Consider the following 19,778-nt stretch of genomic DNA (forward strand, 5'->3'; position numbering starts at 1 on the left):
CCACAGCACAGGCAAAGCACCGCTGCAGGCGCAAAGACACCGCGCAGCGCCTGAAAACGGGTGCACAGCGCCTGAAAACCCGTTTTCAGGCGCTGCGCGGTGTCTTTGCGCCTTCCTTTTCCTACCTATTCCTTTAATTGCTGCAATTAACTAGTTAATTCTGATTCTATTTCTCCTCTGTTATAATCTGTCCTGCTTTTGAAAAGATCCTCTCTGGGGGGACAGATGCTGCCACTATACACATCCTCCGTGCCATCACGTGTGTAAGCCGTGGATAGAGTGCAGCCTTGGTCTCCCACCAGCTTAGTGGGTCTGCGTTTCGCTGTCACCCGGCGGCAGCGCGCAGTGATAAGAAGGGAGAGAAAATAGTGCCAAGCGATTTCGAGGTCTGACTTTTTATTTGACAACGGTTTTGTGATGCAAATATATCACTCTTTTGAACACATACTGTTTTGAGACGAAAAAGGTTTTACTTTCGTGACCCCAACAAACTTGCCGGACTACTTTCGTCTGGACCAAAACTGGACAAGAACTGGACTCACAGGATGCTGTCAGGGGTAAGTCAGTGTGTTTGCACGACACTATTGATGGGGATGCCATACAGATTCATGTCAAAAATCCCGAACTATCCCTTTAAAATTCCGTCAATATTTGCTCATATACGGTATTAACTTCACTTTCATTCCCTTTGCCTCCAGTGTACATATATACTGTAGGTGCATTTGCTGAAAATGTCAGACTGTAGCATAACAGACTAAAAATATTTTTCCCATTGTTCTTGTTTTTATAGCTGACGAAATTGTCCACCGTCAAGAAAAAAACAGCTTCAAGCACTTCTTAATGGACCTATTGGCCCTTTTTTTCATAGTCATATAATAAAATATATAGAATCCCTTATACTATACATTATTATGCATACGCAGACATGAGGAATGATTACACAATAGGGTGGCACAGTGGTGCAGTGTGAAGTGTTGCTGTCTCACAGCATCCTGTTTCGATCCTGAGCTCAGATTCCTGTCTGTGTGGAGTTCCATATTTTCTCACATATGGGTTTCTGTTTTTCTCCCAGCTCCTAAAAACATGCCATTATATGGGTTCTTCTTCATCCCATAGGATGAAGCAAGGGCTGTAGGGGCACCACTGATGACGTTTTAACAGTCCATCATTGGTGTGTCTAGGGCATTTAAACTTGGTGGAGCCCATCCCTCTCCAAGCTTGATCAATGGACAATTTACACTACGTTCACACTGCAAGGCTTAATGCTCAATTCCGATTTTTTTGTGAAATCCGATTTTTTTGTGAGGTCGTTCACGTTAACAAATATATGCGACTTGTATGTGATCCTCAGTATGAACGAAAAGCGACCTAAAAGTGTTCCGCATGCGCATTGCAGGATACGACGACGTCACACGCAGTGAGCATGGCCAGTGTTTATGGAAGTAACCTAAAGTTTCCTGTGTATGACAGTAGCCAGCATGGAGTACCTGGCGATGATGCAGTTGTTGTTGCGACGGAGCCAGAACATGCACAATAGCCTGATGTTAAGGAGGAGGTTGAGAAGGAAGAGGGCAAGGGTTTTGGCTCAGGCGTTCTGCGGGGTAGTGACTGCAACCTCCGTTCAAAGGAACATCAAAGCCATGCTGTTGTAACTTTTTTTGAGAGACCCGCCGCCTACTTCAGCGCAGAATAGTGACGTTTGTGGCTTGTTGATGACGTGTAAGTCGGATGAATGCGACCTGGCGGTTCAGACTGAAGTCGCATATGAAAAGATCGGATAGGAATCGGAATTAGGACCACATATCCAAACGGCCTGACCGACTAGTGGCCTAGTGGTAGCGTGTCCGCCTCTCGATCGGGAGATCGTGAGTTCTATTCATGGTCGGGTCATACCAAAGACCATCATAAAAATGGTACCTACCGCCATCTGGCAAGGCACGCTGTAATACAGATGTGCATGGGGAGTTAAACTCTCGTGGTTACCAGAGGACTAGCCCCCCACTGTAACCCTAGCTATGTAATAGGTGAGAGGCCGAGGGCTATGGAAACGGAGATCGGCGCCGCCCGATGCGCCACGTACAGGTTGGGCCTGGTTAGTACTTGAGTGGGAGACTGCCTAGGAATACCAGGTACTGTAAGGCATGGGAAGGACTTTGACTTTTTTTTTTACTTTGATCCAAACGGCCTGGGTCGGATTTGAAAAAAATCGGATCTGTGTCGTTCATATTGTCAATAAAAGATCGGATACAGGTCACATATGGGCGAAAAAATCGGATTTGAGTCACTTCAGCCTGCAGTGTGAACGTAGTGTTAGAGTATACAGACACGGGGAGAACATGCAAACTCCAAACAGAAAGGTCCCCCGTCGACCATGAGCTTCGAACCTAGAACCCTCTTGCTGTGAGGCGACAGTGCTAAGCACTACACCACTGTGCTGCCCCCATTATATGGGTTAGATACACTAATTGTCTCTAGTATATGTGCATGTGCGCGTGGTGCCTGTAAATAGACTGGCATCCCATCCAGGGTGTTCTGTGCAGTGTTCCCAGAATAAGATCCACCATGAACATGAACAAGATAAAGCACATAATGAAGATGATTTATTGCCTTTTAACATTTTAAATCAACTGATTTTTTTTTTTTTTTTGTAGCACTAAGCATGCAGACAGCATTGATCTGGAGCTTGAGGTGGACCCACTTAACGTCGACCACTTCTCTTGTACACCTTTGGTAAAAAATATTCATCTGGTTTTTCTACCAAGCACTGAATTTTCATACAACCCCAATTCCAAAAAAAGTTGGGATGCTGTGTAAACTGTAAATAAAAACAGAATGCGATAATTTGCAAATCATGGAAACCCTATATTTCATTGAAAATGGTACAAAGACAACATATCAAATGTTGATGCTGAGAAATTGTATTGTTTTTAAAAATATGTATATATGCTCATTTTGAATTTGATGTCGGCGACACATTTCAAAAAAGTTGGGACAGGGGCATGTTTACCACTGTGTCGCATCACCTCTACTTTTAACAACATTCTGTAAACGTTCGGGAACTGAGGAGACCAATTGCTGTAGTTTTGAAAGAGAAATCTTGTCCTATTCTTGCCTGATATACAATTTCAGTTGCTCAACAGTTTGGGGTCTCCTTTGTCGTATTTTGTGCTTCATAATGCGCCAAATGTTTTCAATGGGAGGCAGGTCTGGACTGCAGGCAGGCCAGTTTAGCGCCCGGACTCTTTTACTATGGAGCCATGCAGTTTCAATATGTGCAGAAAGTGGTTTGACATTGTCTTGCTGAAAGAAGGAAGGCCTTCCCTGAAAGATTTTGTCTGGGTGGCAGCATATTGCTCTGAAACGTGTACGTGTCATTCAGCATTAATGATGCCTTCCCAGATGTACAAGCTACCCATGTCATGTGCACTGATGCACCTGACATGTACCATCGTAAAAGAGCTCAGGCCCAGAGAAGGTGGTGATGTTTCTGGATATTGTTTATATCTGGTTTTGACTTGCATTTGTGGATGCAGTAATGAACTGTTTTCACAGACGATGGTTTTCTGAAGTGTTCCTGAGCCCATACAGTGATTTCCACTTCATACACGTGTCTGCTTTTAATGCAGTGTCTCCTGAGGGCCTGAAGATCACAGGCATCCAATGTCAGTTTTCAGCCTTGTCTCTGGCATACAGAGATTTCTCCAGATTCTCTGAATCTTTTAATGATATTATGGACCATAGATAATGTGATCCCCAAATTCTTTGCAGTTTTACATTGAGGAACGTTATTCTTAAATTGTTGCACTGTTTGCCCACGCAGTCTCACAGAGTAGTGAACCTCTCCCCATCTTTATTCCTGAGAGACTCCGCCTCACTGGGATGCTCTTTTTATACCCAATCATGTTACTGACCTGTTGCCAAATAACCAAATTAGGTTTTGTTTTTTTGTTGTTTTTTTTAGCATTACACAACTTTTTCAGTCTTTCATTGCCCCGTCCCAACTTTTCTGAAATGTGTTGCTGACTTCAAATTCAAAATGAGCATATATTTTTCAAAAAACAATAACATTTCTCAGTTTCAACATTTGATATGTTGTCTTTTTATTATTTTCAATGAAATATAGGGTTTCCATGATTTGCAAATCTTCACATTCTGTTTTTATTTATGTTTTACACAGTGTCCCAACTTTTTTGGGATTGGGGCTGTAGCATGGATAACATGTCTAATTGATATGACCTCCTTGCTGACGATATTATTCACTGCTCATCTTGTGTAGATGTGGGCCTGTGCTCTGGGTCACCTCGAAGCAGCTGTGGTTCTGTACAAATGGGACCGCAGAGCCCTGACCATCCCAGACTCTCTGGGCCGCCTGCCACTGTCTATCGCTCGCTCTCGAGGCCACACCAAACTGGCTGAGTGTCTGGAGCAGCTCCAGAGAGAGGAGCAGCAGCAGCCTCCTTCCACCCACATGGCCTTCTCTCCTAACCCTGATGCTCCCTCCTCTGACAGCTGGATTGTCAGCTGGACCAACGATGGCATGGTGTCCCCCAGCAGCCACAAGAGCGGTGCAGCCATTACTGCTACCACGAACTCCTCCAGCAACATCACTCCTGGTGAGCGCAGATCATGACCCACAGGTAGAGAAAGTGGGAAAAGATCAAGTGTGTTAGACAGGAGCCATTGTAGGAAGGTCCTAACAGCAGAACAGCGGCTAGTGTATTATTGCAGCACTTTGGTGAGCGGTACTTGTGGCACAATCTAATTTTAACAGCCCATTTCCTGGGATTAGCTCTAATAGCACCGCGGAGATCAGAGAGCAAATTTAATCGAAAGATGATCCACTCCTGACAGAGTCCACTTCTTTTTTTCCCTCTGCTTTCCTCTCATGTCTAGACTTGAGACGCCCCAGATCTGAGCCCTCCAGCTACTACAGCAGCGAGTGCCAGCGGGATCTCCCTGCAGCTAAGAAACACAAACCGAACCCAGAAGTGGCTCAGACACGGCCGAATAAAGCTGTCTCGGTTCCCTTGAGCCTTGAGCACCAGCAGCTCCACAAGCTCTCCACCAGCCCTGCAGAAACACCCAGTGCTGAGCAAAACATGGGTTCTGAAGGCATCAAAATTGGTGGCATCTCACAGGTCAAGTTGAGTTCGTTTCGCACAGCGGGGCATAAGTGGAGCTCTAGAGAGGTGTACAGAAAAGTATCGGGAGGAGGTGGGGGAAGCAGCATGGGGAAGGAGAAGTTGGCGACCAGGCTGCGTCAGCGAGGAGAGAACCTTAGCATGATGACCATGACGGGCAGAGAGATGGTGGACACCGAGCTGCTCAGCTATAAGGAGGATTTGGAGAACCAGGACTGTCTTTCACACATGGAAGACCTGCAGGTGAGCAGGGATTTGCGGTCACTCTTTCCTCTTGTCTGGTTCACAACACCAGAGATGTATGTGATTTTGTCCAAATAAAGCCTCATGCTAAGAAAAGTCTACAGATTGGCCATCTGTCGTGTTAATGTGTGTAAGGCGGCATTAAAGAGCAGTCAATCTGGCCCTGCACACTGCCTCAGACCTGTATCACCACATAATAAACTCTGGCGATTGATCTGCCCTCAGGGCCAAGAGCTCTTCCAATCCCATTCATCCCTGTCACTCGGTGCCGGAGAAAGGAGGAGGAAATAAGGGCAGTCACACAGAGCAAACACAGTGGTGGCACTAGAGCTAGATTGATTAGTGAGTGTGTGGCAAGTTTGTGTATATGTGAGTGCGTGTTATTTTTCAAAGGTTATTAATTCCTGAAAGCAGCAGTCGCAATGACACATATTTGTGTGTGCGTGTGTTATTTTGTTATTTTGTAAAGGTTATTCATTACTGAAAGCAGCAACAACAATGACACATAAAGGGACCTGTCCTAATTAAAGCTAGACCGCCTTTCAGATTTTTCAAGTTTGGGTCATAAAAAGAATTTTCCCTGACACCCAATTATTTTTGTTTAATGGACCGAAAGCTACTGAATTTGAATCACAGACTTCCAATTTTATTAGTTTTCTTTAACAGAACACTTAATGAATTTAGAGCCACATGGCCCTAAATTCTCCGCTATTTTTTCCTGCTTCACCATGACCCAATTCAAGACACTACATCATGCATGACATGGTGGGCTTTCCCCGTTCACACAAGGCATTGTGGGATACGAATTTGAAACAGGAGAGAAAAACGGAGGATGTGAGTGTGCGAATGAAACGTCAAAGACCGACTACAGTAACGGAAAGAAAGTGAGAAGAAAAGACGTTATGTTACATACGAAGGAAAGGAAACGCAGGACCAAACTAATAAATATCGGGGGTCAGCGAGCACCTCGGTGTGATCAGCTGTTCGTTTAGCGACAGAATGATGGAACTGTCAGTGCAAAGTCAAAGGTAAACCTGTAGATGGCAGTAATGCAACACTGTGGATGCCAACTGCTGTAAAACCCAAAAGAAGAAGAAGAAGAAGGTAAACCTGCGCATGCGTACACGGACTTCCTCTGTCTGCTTGACTGTGCAAAGGGACCAATTTCATGCACATTATTTTCTTTAATCCCCTCAAATTAAATAACTTCCCAGCCATAGAATGTCCTGCTTTTTTTTTTTTTAGATATTACAGAAATAAACATATCACAATGACCAAATTTCAGAGGAAACTAAATTTCACCGATTTTATGAACTCAAAAGGCTTTAAACTGTTTGTTAGGAGCATATCGTGTTTCACTCTTAGAAAAAAGCTTCATCAATGATTCTTTGGATGGTTAAAATCCTGTAGAACCCATATAGCTATCTACAAGGGTTCCACTTTACCTCCACTGCTGTAGGTTTCTTTACAGACAAGCCAAAGAACCCACATACAAGCACAGTCGCTTCATGTCACAATACACAATCCTCCTCAGTCTTCTCCCCCCCCCCAAGTTATGACACGGAAAAATCCCCAAAGCTGGGGTTTCCAATGTTAGAAGTCATATATTTTGTAAACTACTAGCTCCACTAGCCTGGCTAACGCGACTTCAAAGCTCTCCGAGCTATTGGTCTGGCCAAGCTATTAAGCCCAACCGTTTCCCAGAGCCCGTGGTTGACCCGCCTCCCTGAAATGCCTCAGTTTGCTACTGGTCGAAGCCAGAAAAGGCTGTGACGAAGCTTAAACCAATAACATCACTCTTTCCTCTGACGTATGTGACGCGACGGGCTAACTGGTAGATTAAACTCTTACCGAAGCCAGTCGGGAGCAAGGCGAAAACGTCCTTCCTTTCAATAAATACCTCCAGGGCTGCTCTTTGCTCCGTTTTCAATGAGAACTTCCCGTTGAATGCTTTCAATCCAGCATCTATGCGTAATAGATGCGGAAGCGTGAATGAAGCGCTTCCGGCATAGATTCTGTAAACAATCTATGGCTTCCGGTCGCAGTTCTACTACGTCAGTGCCTTGAACACGCCTCTACCCAGGGCCGTTGGAGATGCTCAAAGTTGATTGGTTCCCGATTTTTCAGGAGCTTGGAAGAGCTGTAGATAGCTTGCCTGGCCAGACTAAGCTCGCAACAGGCCCTCGTGTTGCATCACACTTAGGATGGGCGGGCCCAGGCTATAGCTCCACGGCCAGTCTACCAACCTTATTTTGATCATGACTCAGTAAAGATTACTCGGACCAACATGTTATTCAATTCAAGTCGATAATATTGATCTAAACGGTTGATTTTTTTTTTCAACTAAGAAGAAAACTTCAAGTTTACTCCACCGGTGCTGCCATTTTGGAAATCACATGATGCATTGCTGTGCACTGATTGGTTGAAAGATGAGTGACGCTGAATTCGTCTGCAAGAAACCACGCACCAACGTTTTGAATGTGAGCTGTCAAAATGAGTAACAAATACGTTACTGATAATGCCAGACAATCTCATGCAATTTCAATTATGGCAGCGCCGGCGGAGTAGACAAACTTTTCGGCTCGATTCGGAAAATCGGCAGCAGAGGACACTAATATTGATTTGAAGTTGCTGACATGTTGATTCGGGAAACCTTTATTGTTTTGTGATCAAACAGAGACTGACAGATTGTATGTGGAGTGGACCGTCCATTAATTACAGCTTTGGGGATTTTTCCGTGTCATAACATGGGGGGGAAAGAAGACCGAGGAGGAATGTGTATTGTGACATGTAGCGACTGTGCATACAGGTTCTAGATATTTCCAAGCATGTAATAATAGTAAACAAATTAAAGCTAGATGGCCTTTTGATTTCATAAAATCAGTGAAATTTAGTTCCCTCTGAAATTTGATCATTGTGATATGTTTATTTCTGTTATATCTCAAAAAAACAGGCCATTCTGTGGCTGGGAAGTTATTTAATTTGAGGGGATTAAAGCAAATAATGTGCATGAAATCGCTCGCTTCACACAATCAAGCAGACAGAGGAAGTCCGTGTGCGCATGCGCAGATTTACCTTCTTCTTTTGGGTTTTACGGCAGCTGACATCCACAGTGTTGCATTACTGCCATCTACAGGTTTCCCTTTGAGCGTGCACTGACAGTTCCATCATTCTGTCGCTAAACGAACAGCTGATCACACCGAGGTGCTCGCTGACCGCCGATATTTATTAGTTTGGTCCTGCGTTTCCTTTCCTTGGTATATAACATAACGTCTTTTCTTCTCGCTTTCTTTCCGTTACTGTAGTCGGTCATTCACGTTTCATTCGCACACTCACGTCCTCCATTTTTCTCTCCTGTTTCAAATTTGTATCCCACAATGATTTGCGCGAACGGGGAAAGCCCACCATGTCATGCATGATGTAGTATCTTGAATTGGGTCATGGTGAAGCAGGAAAAAATAGCGGAGAATTTAGGGCCACATGGCTCTAAATTCATTAATTGTTCTATTTTAAAAAAAAAACATAAAATTGGAAGTCTGTGATTCAAATTCAGTAGCTTTCGGTCCACTAAACAAAAATAATTGGGTGTCGGGGAAAATTCTTTTAATGACCTAGACTTGAAAAATCTGAAATGCAGTCCACCTTTAAGAAAAATGTGTCATGTTCAGTTTCCTACATGGATATTTCTCATCTCATTATCTGTAGCCGCTTTATCCTTCTACAGGGTCGCAGGCAAGCTGGAGCCTATCCCAGCTGACTACGGGCGAAAGGCGGGGTACACCCTGGACAAGTCGCCAGGTCATCACAGGGCCGACACATAGACACAGACAACCATTCACACTCATATTCACACCTACGGTCAATTTAGAGTCACCAGTTAACCTAACCTGCATGTCTTTGGACTGTGGGGGAAACTGGAGCACCCGGAGGAAACCCACGCGGACAACATGCAAACTCCGCACAGAAAGGCCCTCGCCGGCCACGGGGCTCGAACCCGGACCTTCTTGCTGTGAGGCGACAGCGCTAACCACTACACCACCGTGCCGCCACATGGATATTTTAAACGACAAAAACCAGACTGTGATTTAGAGGCGTTTGTAATTCCGAATGTTTATAGGCCGATACAATTCAAAGATATTTTAGTCATTCAGAATCTCGCCATAAAATAGACCTGGTTACTTTCTTCATTTCAGACTTCAACTTGCAATGTTCTGACCCTAAACTCAGCTGGAACAGCTGCTCAGCTCTGATGTTGTTTTCTTAAAAGGCAACTCATAAGGCATAAATTGTTTCCACAGAGAGGGTGGGGTCGGTTCAAGGAATGGAAAATTTTTGTCAGTACTGCAGTGTTTAATCTGATTGCAATTCATGTTACAGCCAGCAGAGGGCTTGAAAATGACAAACCACTTCTTTACATAATAATATTAACCTTTTTTTTTTTTTTAATTTTTAATTCATACTCGGATCCTACATTTAATTTCTCTTTGTTTGCTGCTGCCAGGCAAACATGATGACCTTGGCGGAGCACATAATCGAGGTGACACCAGAGCGCATTAAGAGGGAGAACTTCTCAGCTGTAGAGTCTGTTCCTCTGGACAGCAGCGGCCTGAGCAGCACCATGAGCTGGCTTGCTACTTACCTGGGAGACGTGGAGCAGCTGCCAAGCATCATCCATCTGAGGTGAGACGCCTCTGGGGGAGAAAAGACTTTCAGCACAGGTTTTAGCACAATGAATGAATCTGAATATTAACGGGCCTGTCGTATTTTTATACCGACACAGACAGAACGAACAGAGTGGTTAAATCTCATAAAGGTGTTGGTCAATGTCATAATTGTATTTAACATTTCAAATAGCTTTTTTTGATTTATACAGCCATAGCTTTGCTTCTGTTGTTTATACAAAGCCAGATTTTACAGTTTCTACTCTGCCCTGGATGCACTTCATAATTTACTACTAACTCCGACATGCAAAAAATATTTTATTTATAAATAAAATATTACAAATGGGTTCCTATTTACAATGGTATAATGCCATTATCAAACTCACTCATATATTATGCACTATGAAATTGTTTCTTAGCCAAGAACTAATCTATGGAAGAGAGATAGTCCATGAAGAGCACCAGTTACGGTATGTCAGTCTGTTATTCTCATCAACCCGAGTGACCCAGGTGGCCTGGCGGTCCTCTACTTCATCATACAGTTGTGGTCAGAAGTTTACACACGGTGACATGAATGTCATCTTGGATATGAATGTCATGGCAATATTTGGGCTTTCAGTCATTTCTCTGAACTGTTCTTTTTCTGTGGCAGAATGACTGTACAATATGCATCTTTAATTTTTAAAAAAACACTAGAATTTGGTGCACAAGTTTTAATTTTCTTTAGGTTTTTTGAAATCAATACAGAGTCAAAATTATACATACAGGGTCAAAAATATACATTCAGCACACCTAATATTTGGGTAAAATGTCTCTTTGCAAGATTCACCTTGACCAAATATTTTTGTTTACCATGAACAAGCTTCTGGCAGATTCTGGTCGGATATTTCACGACTCTTCATGGTAGAATTGGTAGAGCTCAATTTTTTTTTTTTTTCTTGGCATGGACTCGACTTATAAGCACGGTCCATATATTTTCAATAGAGTTGAAGTCAGGACTTGTTTTAAGCTTAATGTTAGTCTGTTTTATCCTCCACAACCAGCTCCGATGCGTGTTTGGGTTCATTGTCCTGTTGTAACTCCCAAGTCGTGTTCAAGTTTCTGATGGTTTATGCTGAAGAATTCTGAGGTAGTCCTCCTCCTTCATTATTCCATCCATTTTGTGCAATGAACCAGTTCCGCTGACAATAAAACAGCCCCAGAGCATGATGATCCTACCACCACCACCAGCTGATACAGTGTCCGTCTGTACATGGTGGTCATTGTGGCCAAACAACTCAATCTTTGTCTCATCTGACCATACAGCTATCCTCCAGAAGGCTTTTTCTTTGTCCGTATGGTCAGCTCCAAATTTTAGTTAAGCTTGAAGGTGTCAATTTTGGAGCAGGGGGTTATTTCTTGGATAGCAGCCTCTTAGTCCATGGTGATCTGAACTGTCAACAATGATCCATCAGCTTCCAGTTCATGGCAGGGCTGTGCCATGGTGGTTCCCAGGTTGTTCCTGACCATCCAAACCAATTTCCTTTCAGCTGAGGGTGACAGTTTGGGTTTTCTTGAAGCAAAGTGGCTTGGCAAAGTGACTACACCTCACAATAACTTGGATACAATTATTTGAACTGATCTTGTAATTTGCAGTTGTTTAGAAATGTCGCCAAGAGATATTCTGGAGTTGTGTATATCTGCGATCCTCTTTCTTAGACCTGCACTAAGCTCCTTGGACTTTCCCATTTTACTGTGTGTGTTGGTCAATCCAGTGAGTGCTGTAAACAAACCCTTTTTATGAAGGCACAGAGAAGCTACCAGCTGTAGTCAATCATGATCACTAACAGGAAGTTAAGAGACCTCGGCCATGGCAAGATAAGAGACATTTTGGAAGTTTCAGCATCTCTGAATTAATAATCTAAGTGAGCGTATGTATAATTTTGACCCTGTGTTGATTTCAGAAAACCCAAAGAAAATTAAAACTTGTGCACCAAATTCTAGTGTTTTTTTTTTTTTAATTAAAGCTGGATGCTGTACAGTCATTCTGCCACAGAAAAAGAACAGTTCAGAGAAATGACTGAAAGCCCAAATATTGCCATGGCGTTCATATCCAAGATGACATTCATGTCACTGTACGTAAACTTCTGACCACAACTGTACGATCATGATGGTTATTTCTGTAATCTACTGTTCTACTTCGTTATGCTTGGGACTGCCAGGGCCGTTTCCTTCTAAACCGGTGGAGACCATACATCAGAGTCATCACAAGGGTTTAGATCTATTCCGCAGATGGCAAATTCTTTGAAAAGCACTTCCAAAAAATGCTGTTGTATAAAGGCCAAAAAGGTATGCTGTGACCCTTGCTTCTAGGAGAGCAGGTTGACGCTGACGGATACTGGGAGGTCAATAGCGTCAATAATAGGCGGGAATTCGTCCTCCAGGAATTCCATCTTTTACACTGCCGTGTGCTAGGTAGGACACAGACAGACTTAACAAAGTCATTAAAAGAGCTGGATCAGTCATGGGTTCCAGACTGGACACAGTGGAGATGATAGTGGAGAGGTGCACACTGTCCAAGCATCCTGTCATCATGAGCAATCACTCACAGAGAGACTGTACAGCAGCTACACACATCATAACTTCTCCACATGAGCAGGAGCACCGTTTTTTATCCATTACTTCTAGGAGGATAAACGTCATACTTTTCATACTACTCAAATATACTCTAATGCTGCACAACAAAATTTCTGCACACTGTTATAACCTATATGTGAGTGTATCTGGTTTTATTCAGTCCTATTTTGCATACATACGGGACACATTTTCCATGGAATAAAAAACGCATTCTGTTTCCTTCTAGTGGGTTTCGTTCATTTGGTTTGATAGCGTGCAATATTATTATCCTCCATGTATTACACCACTCTACCCAATGGAGAATGAGCGTGCAATATTGTTACAATATTGCACGTTGTCAAGACAACATGACGTCACATGTCAGAGACGTAAAACTTCTGCACCAGCGAGTGACAGTGACAATTTGTAATCAAACATGGCCACCAGGTTTGCTTCGTTAAAAACAGAAGATTTTGAAAGAATTTTGGTTGCCAGTTTACTCCATCGTGTGTAGCTGTTGATGTTGATTTTAAAAGTAACTAAGTAAATTACAGAGGGAAAATAGTAATAATAATAATAATAATAATAATCAGTTTGACTGCGCTAGCATTGGCCTTCGCTAACACTATACTGGCTAGAAGGTAACTGGGCTGCCACGCTAACAGCACCATATCACGGGTAAGCTAGCATTAGCCTTCGAGAATGCTGATATGAAGAGAGTACCGTATGTATAATAATTAAATAATATTGGCTGGCTTTTTTTCGTGGTCTATGAGATATATTCCATTCAGCTAGCATATCATGATATCAATATCATGCTAGCTGAATGGAATATATCTGATAGACCACGAAAAAAAGACAGCCAATATTATTTAATTATTCTATCCACATTCACTGGATATGAGCAATCGCACGCTTTGATTGGCTACTCTACTACTAGGATATCAGCTCATATACTGTAAGTAGAGAAAAACAAAATGGCGGAGCGTGTTGCTGAACCAACCGAGGATGAAATAAAAACTCTACTCGAAAACAAAACCCCGAAAAATACAAAAAAGCAACAAAATATGGAATGAAAGTATTTGATGGTAAGAACGTATCTTTTTTTATTTTTCAAGAATAATAATAATTATTATTAATATTATTATAGCATTTTTCACAAATTGGTCCTGTCATTTCGTCGGTTTGTTACATTCTTCATCTTTAAGCATTAAACGTTGTTGATTTTTTTTTTAGAGCGGTTCAAAAGGTCAAAGAAATGTGAAAATTACATCACTGAAATGTCCAAGGAAGAATTAAATAAATGTCTAAAGCTATTCTATACCTCGGCATGACAGCAAGACGGCACTTTCTACAAAAAAACCAACAACAGCACTAAAGTCAGTTTGTGCAGCCATCAATAGGTTTTTAAGAAGTCCACCTAATAACAAAGCGTTTATAATAGTTACCCAGTATTCTGTTTCTGAAAATCCAGTGAATGTGAATATAATAAAACAATTATTTCACTCAATCTCGTCATACATGCTTCATCAGGTCATGTACGAGTCGATTTCATTGAGTAATTGTTAAATATTTGGTCCTATTTTGCATATCATCTATTTCTTTGTATTTATATTCTCTACCGTTTTTAACTTATTTAAATACTCTTCTCTTGCTATGTTGGCTTATTGTTATATATTCTAAATTGTTTTCTGTCTGCTGCTGTGACACTATAGTTTCTTAACTATGGTCTGTTTGGTTGGCCAGAATGGGGCTATTAAAAACACCAGTTGCACAGGGTTTTGCACAGATGTTACATTTAGCTGGTCAATCGGGAACACATCCTGACTCAGAACCTCTGTATCTGTCCTGTTCTTGAACCACATTGAACTGTGAGATGACTGTCTGGTTTTCCAAATGATCTGAACCACCTCTCTGTGAGTTCACTAACCTCCAGGCAGGCGTGCTGCGAGACAGTGCATCTGCTGTCTGATTGGCAGAGGTGGACAGGAACAAAGTACATTTACTTGAGTACTGTACTTAAGTGCACTTTTTGAGTATCTGTACTTTACTTGAGTGCTATATTTTTGGAAACTTCTGACTTTAACTTCACTACATTTGAAAGACAAATATCGTACTTTTCACTCCACTACATTTCTATCAAGGTCCTCGTTACTCATTACTATGACGCAACTTTGAAAGTGGATGTTTTTTCTTTTCTTTTCTTTTCTAAAACATGATTGTTTTTTTCACAGGTGACACTGAGACAGTCTATCAGTAATCACTCGGGTCACGTCACGTCCATAGACTGTATAAAATCAAGTTCAGTGATTTCTCAGCAGTGTTATTTGAACACAATCAGTTGAAGGCAGAATGGAAGGAGGCGGTTCTTCTGGAGAATGCACACACTCATGGCCCATGAACCCATGTTTCAGTTTTCTAAAAGGATTAAAGATTCGTTTCGTTTTAAATGTTTGCTTTGTTTGCCGAAAACGAACCGCATCACAGCCTACAAAAACTCGCCATCTAACCTGTGGAAGCATATTGAGGAATGTAAACGTTTTATTCCAAGAGAAAGCTTGCAACAAAGTTGTCTGTGCTTTTAGAGCTAGCGATAATGTTGTAAACGTAGCTATGCAGTCTGGTTAGTCAAATGACTTTCTATTGATTTGCCCACCAAATTGCCGTAGCCTTGTCCACAGCTAACGTTGACACATAGCTAGTTAACTTGGACACTGTTAGTTAGCATGTAAAAACAGAGTTACGCTAACATGAATAACGTTAACTTATCTGAAGTCCTTTCAGAAATATGTTTTCGCATAATCTTACCAAATAAACAATGTAGAAATCTTTCTTTTCTAGTAGCGTTAGCTACTCAATATGATTTTGAGTTTGAAAAGCGTTTGCTAGCATGTCAGGTGGAGTTTTGCTGACTAGCTAGTTTAACGTTAAACCACCATGATGGCACAGCATGCGTTCATTTTGTGAATTCACATTTCTGTCTTTGGTAACGGCATTAGGTTTTGTACTTGCTGTGGCAATAATACAACAATGCATTGACAGAAAATATACTTTTAATACTTAAGTATTTTTAAAAGCAAGTACTTCAGTACTTTAACTTAAGTAAAAATTTGACTGGACAACTTTCACTTGTATTGGAATAACATTTGACCAGTGGGATCTGTACTTTGACTTAAGTAATGAAGTTAGGTACTTTGTCCACCTCTGCTGATTGGCCTGGTAGGTAGGAAGCTACCCAAACCAGCAGGTCCAGTTCAAGGAGGTTGATGTTAAACACCACTGTAGTCTTGTCTATCTGCACTTTTAATACACGTGACCCCTATCGAAGTTCCTAAAATGTTACATCATATATATATCAGCATATCATTTTGAGGACGATGATATGCTGATATTGAACCTTCTTTTTCTTCTGTCTTTCTGTTGCTTCCCTCTGTATTTTTTTTCCATACGCCATCCACATCACCCGCCAGTCTTGCTGGGAGGCATGTTATTAATATTTCCATTTTCTCAGACAGAACTCCTAAAGGGGGCGGCATGGTGGTGTAGCGGTTAGCGCTGTCGCCTCACAGCAAGAAGGTCCAGGTTCGAGCCCCGTGGCTGGCGAGGGCCTTTCTGTGTGGAGTTTGCATGTTCTCCCCGTGTCCACGTGGGTTTCCTCCGGTTTCCCCCACAGTCCAAAGACATGCAGGTTAGGTTAACTGGTGACTCTAAATTGACCGTAGGTGTGAATGTGAGTGTGAATGGTTGTCTGTGTCTATGTGTCAGCCCTGTGATGACCTGGCGACTTGCCCAGGGTGTACCCCGCCTTTCGCCCGTAGTCAGCTGGGATAGGCTCCAGCTTGCCTGCGACCCTGTAGGACAGGATAAAGCGGCTAGAGATAATGAGATGAATGAGATAACTCCTAAAGGCATGCCCTGAAGGAAAAACATTGAACCAGCACCTCAGGGTGCATGCACACATTATTCTATCATCACTACTGATACTACACATGGGTGGGTGATGTGTGGCCACTTGCAGTTCCTCCATCATTGAGGCTCCTCTGTCTTTGGTCATAAAGGCTCATATATAATAGCAATGCAAGTTGAATGTTATTGTACATCTACCTATTATATCACTATAGTGGCGTAGCTGGTCTGATAGCTCCAGCCATCAGTTTCTACTAGTTGATTAGCTCATCTGGCCGACAGGCAGTGAACTTATGCCATCATGTGTTGTCCATTGTCTGTAGTCTGTCCATCCATCGTCGTCCATGTTTCATGAAAATCGCTTCTTCTCTCTCAATTCTTCACTGATTTTCATTGAAGGTAGGTCTGCCTAGGGTGCATATAGCTTCTACCCAAATTTGCATAATTGCAATTAATAATGACAATATGGAGTAATTAAGCCCTAACAAGCAGTTTTCACATAAATCGCTTCTTCTCCCAAAATTCTTCACTGATTTTGATTCTTTCTGGCATGAAGGTAGGGGTTACCAAGGGTGCATTTAACTTCTACCCAGACTTGCTTCATTACAATTATTAATGAAGTTATGGACTAATTAAGCCTTAATGAGCAGTTCAACAAAAATCACTTCTTCTCGGTTAATTCCTCACCATTTTGGATTCTTTCTGGCAAATAGGTCGGTATTCCTAGGATGTTTATTGCTTGTATATAGTGTATATAGCTTGCAACATTTATTGCACAAGGTAGCCCACTTTAGATTGTTCCTTCTGGACTAGATGGGGCTGGAGTGAGCTACGCCGTCATTGATGGTCTTGTTATGGAGGTTTTCTCCTCTCAACTATGGGCAAGTTAGAGTAGCCAACTAACCTAACTGCATGTCTTTGGATGGTAAGGGAAACCAGAACACCTGGAAGAAACCCACGCAGATACGGGGAGAACATGCAAACTCCACACAGAAAGGCCCCCGTTGGCCATGAGGCTCAAACCAGGAACCTTCTTGCTGTGACGTAACAGTGCTAACCACTACACCACCGTGCCTCCCGCTCATCATCTATGCAAGAGTTAAAATATTCTTCTTGTGATTGACTTTTAGACCCTGAGCTTCCATTTGTGGAATCAGGAGCTCTGCCTGTCTCGTCACTTGATGCTCTGACTGTCAGCATAGCAGCCAATCATCTACAGGAGGAAGTGCACCCAGAACCTGTTGCACGAGAATTGCCCCAAAGTTCAAATTGAATCTGAATTGATATGTCAGTCCACTTAAGTTGAGCATCCATGAAAGCATATAAGGGCTCCTTTATGAAACTGGTACAAGTCAAGTTTATTTGTATAGCACTTTTAACAATAAACATTGCTGCAAAGCAGCTTTACAGAATTTGAACGACTTAAAATATGAGCTAATTTTATCCCTAATCTCTCCTCAACGAGCGAGCCTGTGGCAATGGTGGCAAGGAAAAACTCCCTCAGACGACATGAGGAAGAAACCTCGAGAGGAACCAGACTCAAAAGGGAACCCATCCCCATCCGCGCAACAACAGACAACATGACTATAACATTAATAGTCCTAACATAAAGTCAGCTTCGTTGATGCTATAAACCCCCCACTGATGGAAACCCGAGCGCAAAACCGTTTACGACAACCGTAGTCCCAAAGTCAGCAAGTCAACTGCAGTCCTAAAGTCAGCAAGTCAACTGCAGTCCCCAGCCACAAAAGAACTACTGCAAGAGTCCAGAGCGTCCTCCAGGTGCGACCCCCAACTGTCCACATGGGGCCGCCCTCCACAGGAGCGATGCGATGAGACTCCAACCAGACACAGGGCACCAGGATGGATCAGGCAGGTCTGAGGAGCAGAAGAGGTCAGCGTCTCAATCCCAGGACCGACATGTAACTCAGAGGGACAGATTTGGGGGGCGGGGGGGAGAAAACACAGGTTATTAGGTATGCTCTGGAATAATCCAGTCACTTGGTTGGGCTGACACATTACAAAATTTCTCAGGCATTGGAGCCACTGGATTAGGTGGCAGATCAAGTTTTGCATATACCATGACAGCCTTGATGCTGACTTTTATACCATGTTCTGGAGTTACACTCTGACCTTCAGAATGCTCCATTGGCGGACTGTCAGCACTTTTCACCAAGATGAGCCTGAGCTTCAAACTTCGACATGTAGATACAGCCATAAGTACATCAAGGTCTGTCTCTACATGCAGAGTAACTGTACCATGCTCCACTGAGCTCTGCACTTCACTTCACTCTGTACACTGATGGTCTTCCTTTGATTGTGCCACAGATGATCTTGCCTTTCCTTTCCCTCGCAGGCCCTACAGTCACAGTAGTCGTCCACTTTGCCTTCCGTCTTTGTAACTGGCATTATGCTGAAGTTAAGGCAAGGTCATATAAGCCATGTACTGTAAGTCTTTGTTGAAGATGCTCTGGTACCAGGTATTGGGCATTGGTCATATGTATTTAAAGCTCCAACAGGCCTTGGAAGATGTTGAATAAGTTATAATATTATGACATTAATTACTCTGACCACACACCATCATACTTGTTGTACATCATACATCATACTTGTAGACTTGCTTGCGTCTGCTCTATGAGCCAGTGGTGAATATCAAAAATCAATGCTAAAATTGCACACTCTCCAAGTACAGTACATGAAATCTTTTGAATGGGTTTTGAGCAGATCTCTGTATCTTTGCTTCCTCTGCAAGATGGAAAGGTGAAAGAAGGGCATTTTTATATTTTACTCCACATGAGGTCACAGTAGCAAGGTGATGACTTTGCTATTAGTACTCGATGAGGAAATGAGCACACTGGAAACCTTCATTAGTCCTGGAAGGAAACTGCCCTCGTGGTCTAGAAGGGAGTAGAACTCAATTTGAGATTCAACCACAGAAAAGGAGTGACTCCTATAAGTGCTTGCTGGAAATTATTTGCTTAATATCACGTTTATTAATTTGCGCTAGCAGCGCTGGCGCAAATTGTTACACTCCCTCAGGATCTTTCGATTTTATTTTCTTGTTCTTATTCTTATTATTATCCTAACATTTTTAGGATGCTGTTTCTCCCTCAACTTTCAACCAATCATCACCAAATTTCACATGAAGAATACCTCTGGGCTGAATTAAGTTGCTATGACTTTTGGTGCTGATCTGGATCACCGAACCAGAATGATCCCTGAAAAAAGGCCT

The 19,778-nt window shown here is 42.5% G+C and overlaps 1 protein-coding gene across 3 annotated transcripts in view; it reads left to right on the forward strand.

The window, feature by feature from the left end:
- Positions 1 to 19,778, forward strand: part of camta1a (calmodulin binding transcription activator 1a) — a 1,048,086-nt gene that overhangs the window by 1,003,121 nt on the left and 25,187 nt on the right. For all 3 annotated transcript variants that reach the window (XM_060938363.1, XM_060938365.1, XM_060938364.1), the window contains exons 14-17: positions 2,652 to 2,730; positions 4,277 to 4,613; positions 4,894 to 5,384; positions 9,886 to 10,064. In XM_060938363.1, the coding sequence (XP_060794346.1) occupies positions 2,652 to 2,730; positions 4,277 to 4,613; positions 4,894 to 5,384; positions 9,886 to 10,064 (1,086 nt within the window). The remainder of the gene's footprint in view (positions 1 to 2,651; positions 2,731 to 4,276; positions 4,614 to 4,893; positions 5,385 to 9,885; positions 10,065 to 19,778) is intronic.

This window comes from Neoarius graeffei, chromosome 13 (genome assembly GCF_027579695.1).
Source record: "Neoarius graeffei isolate fNeoGra1 chromosome 13, fNeoGra1.pri, whole genome shotgun sequence".
In the NCBI taxonomy this organism is placed as follows: Eukaryota; Metazoa; Chordata; class Actinopteri; order Siluriformes; family Ariidae; genus Neoarius; species Neoarius graeffei.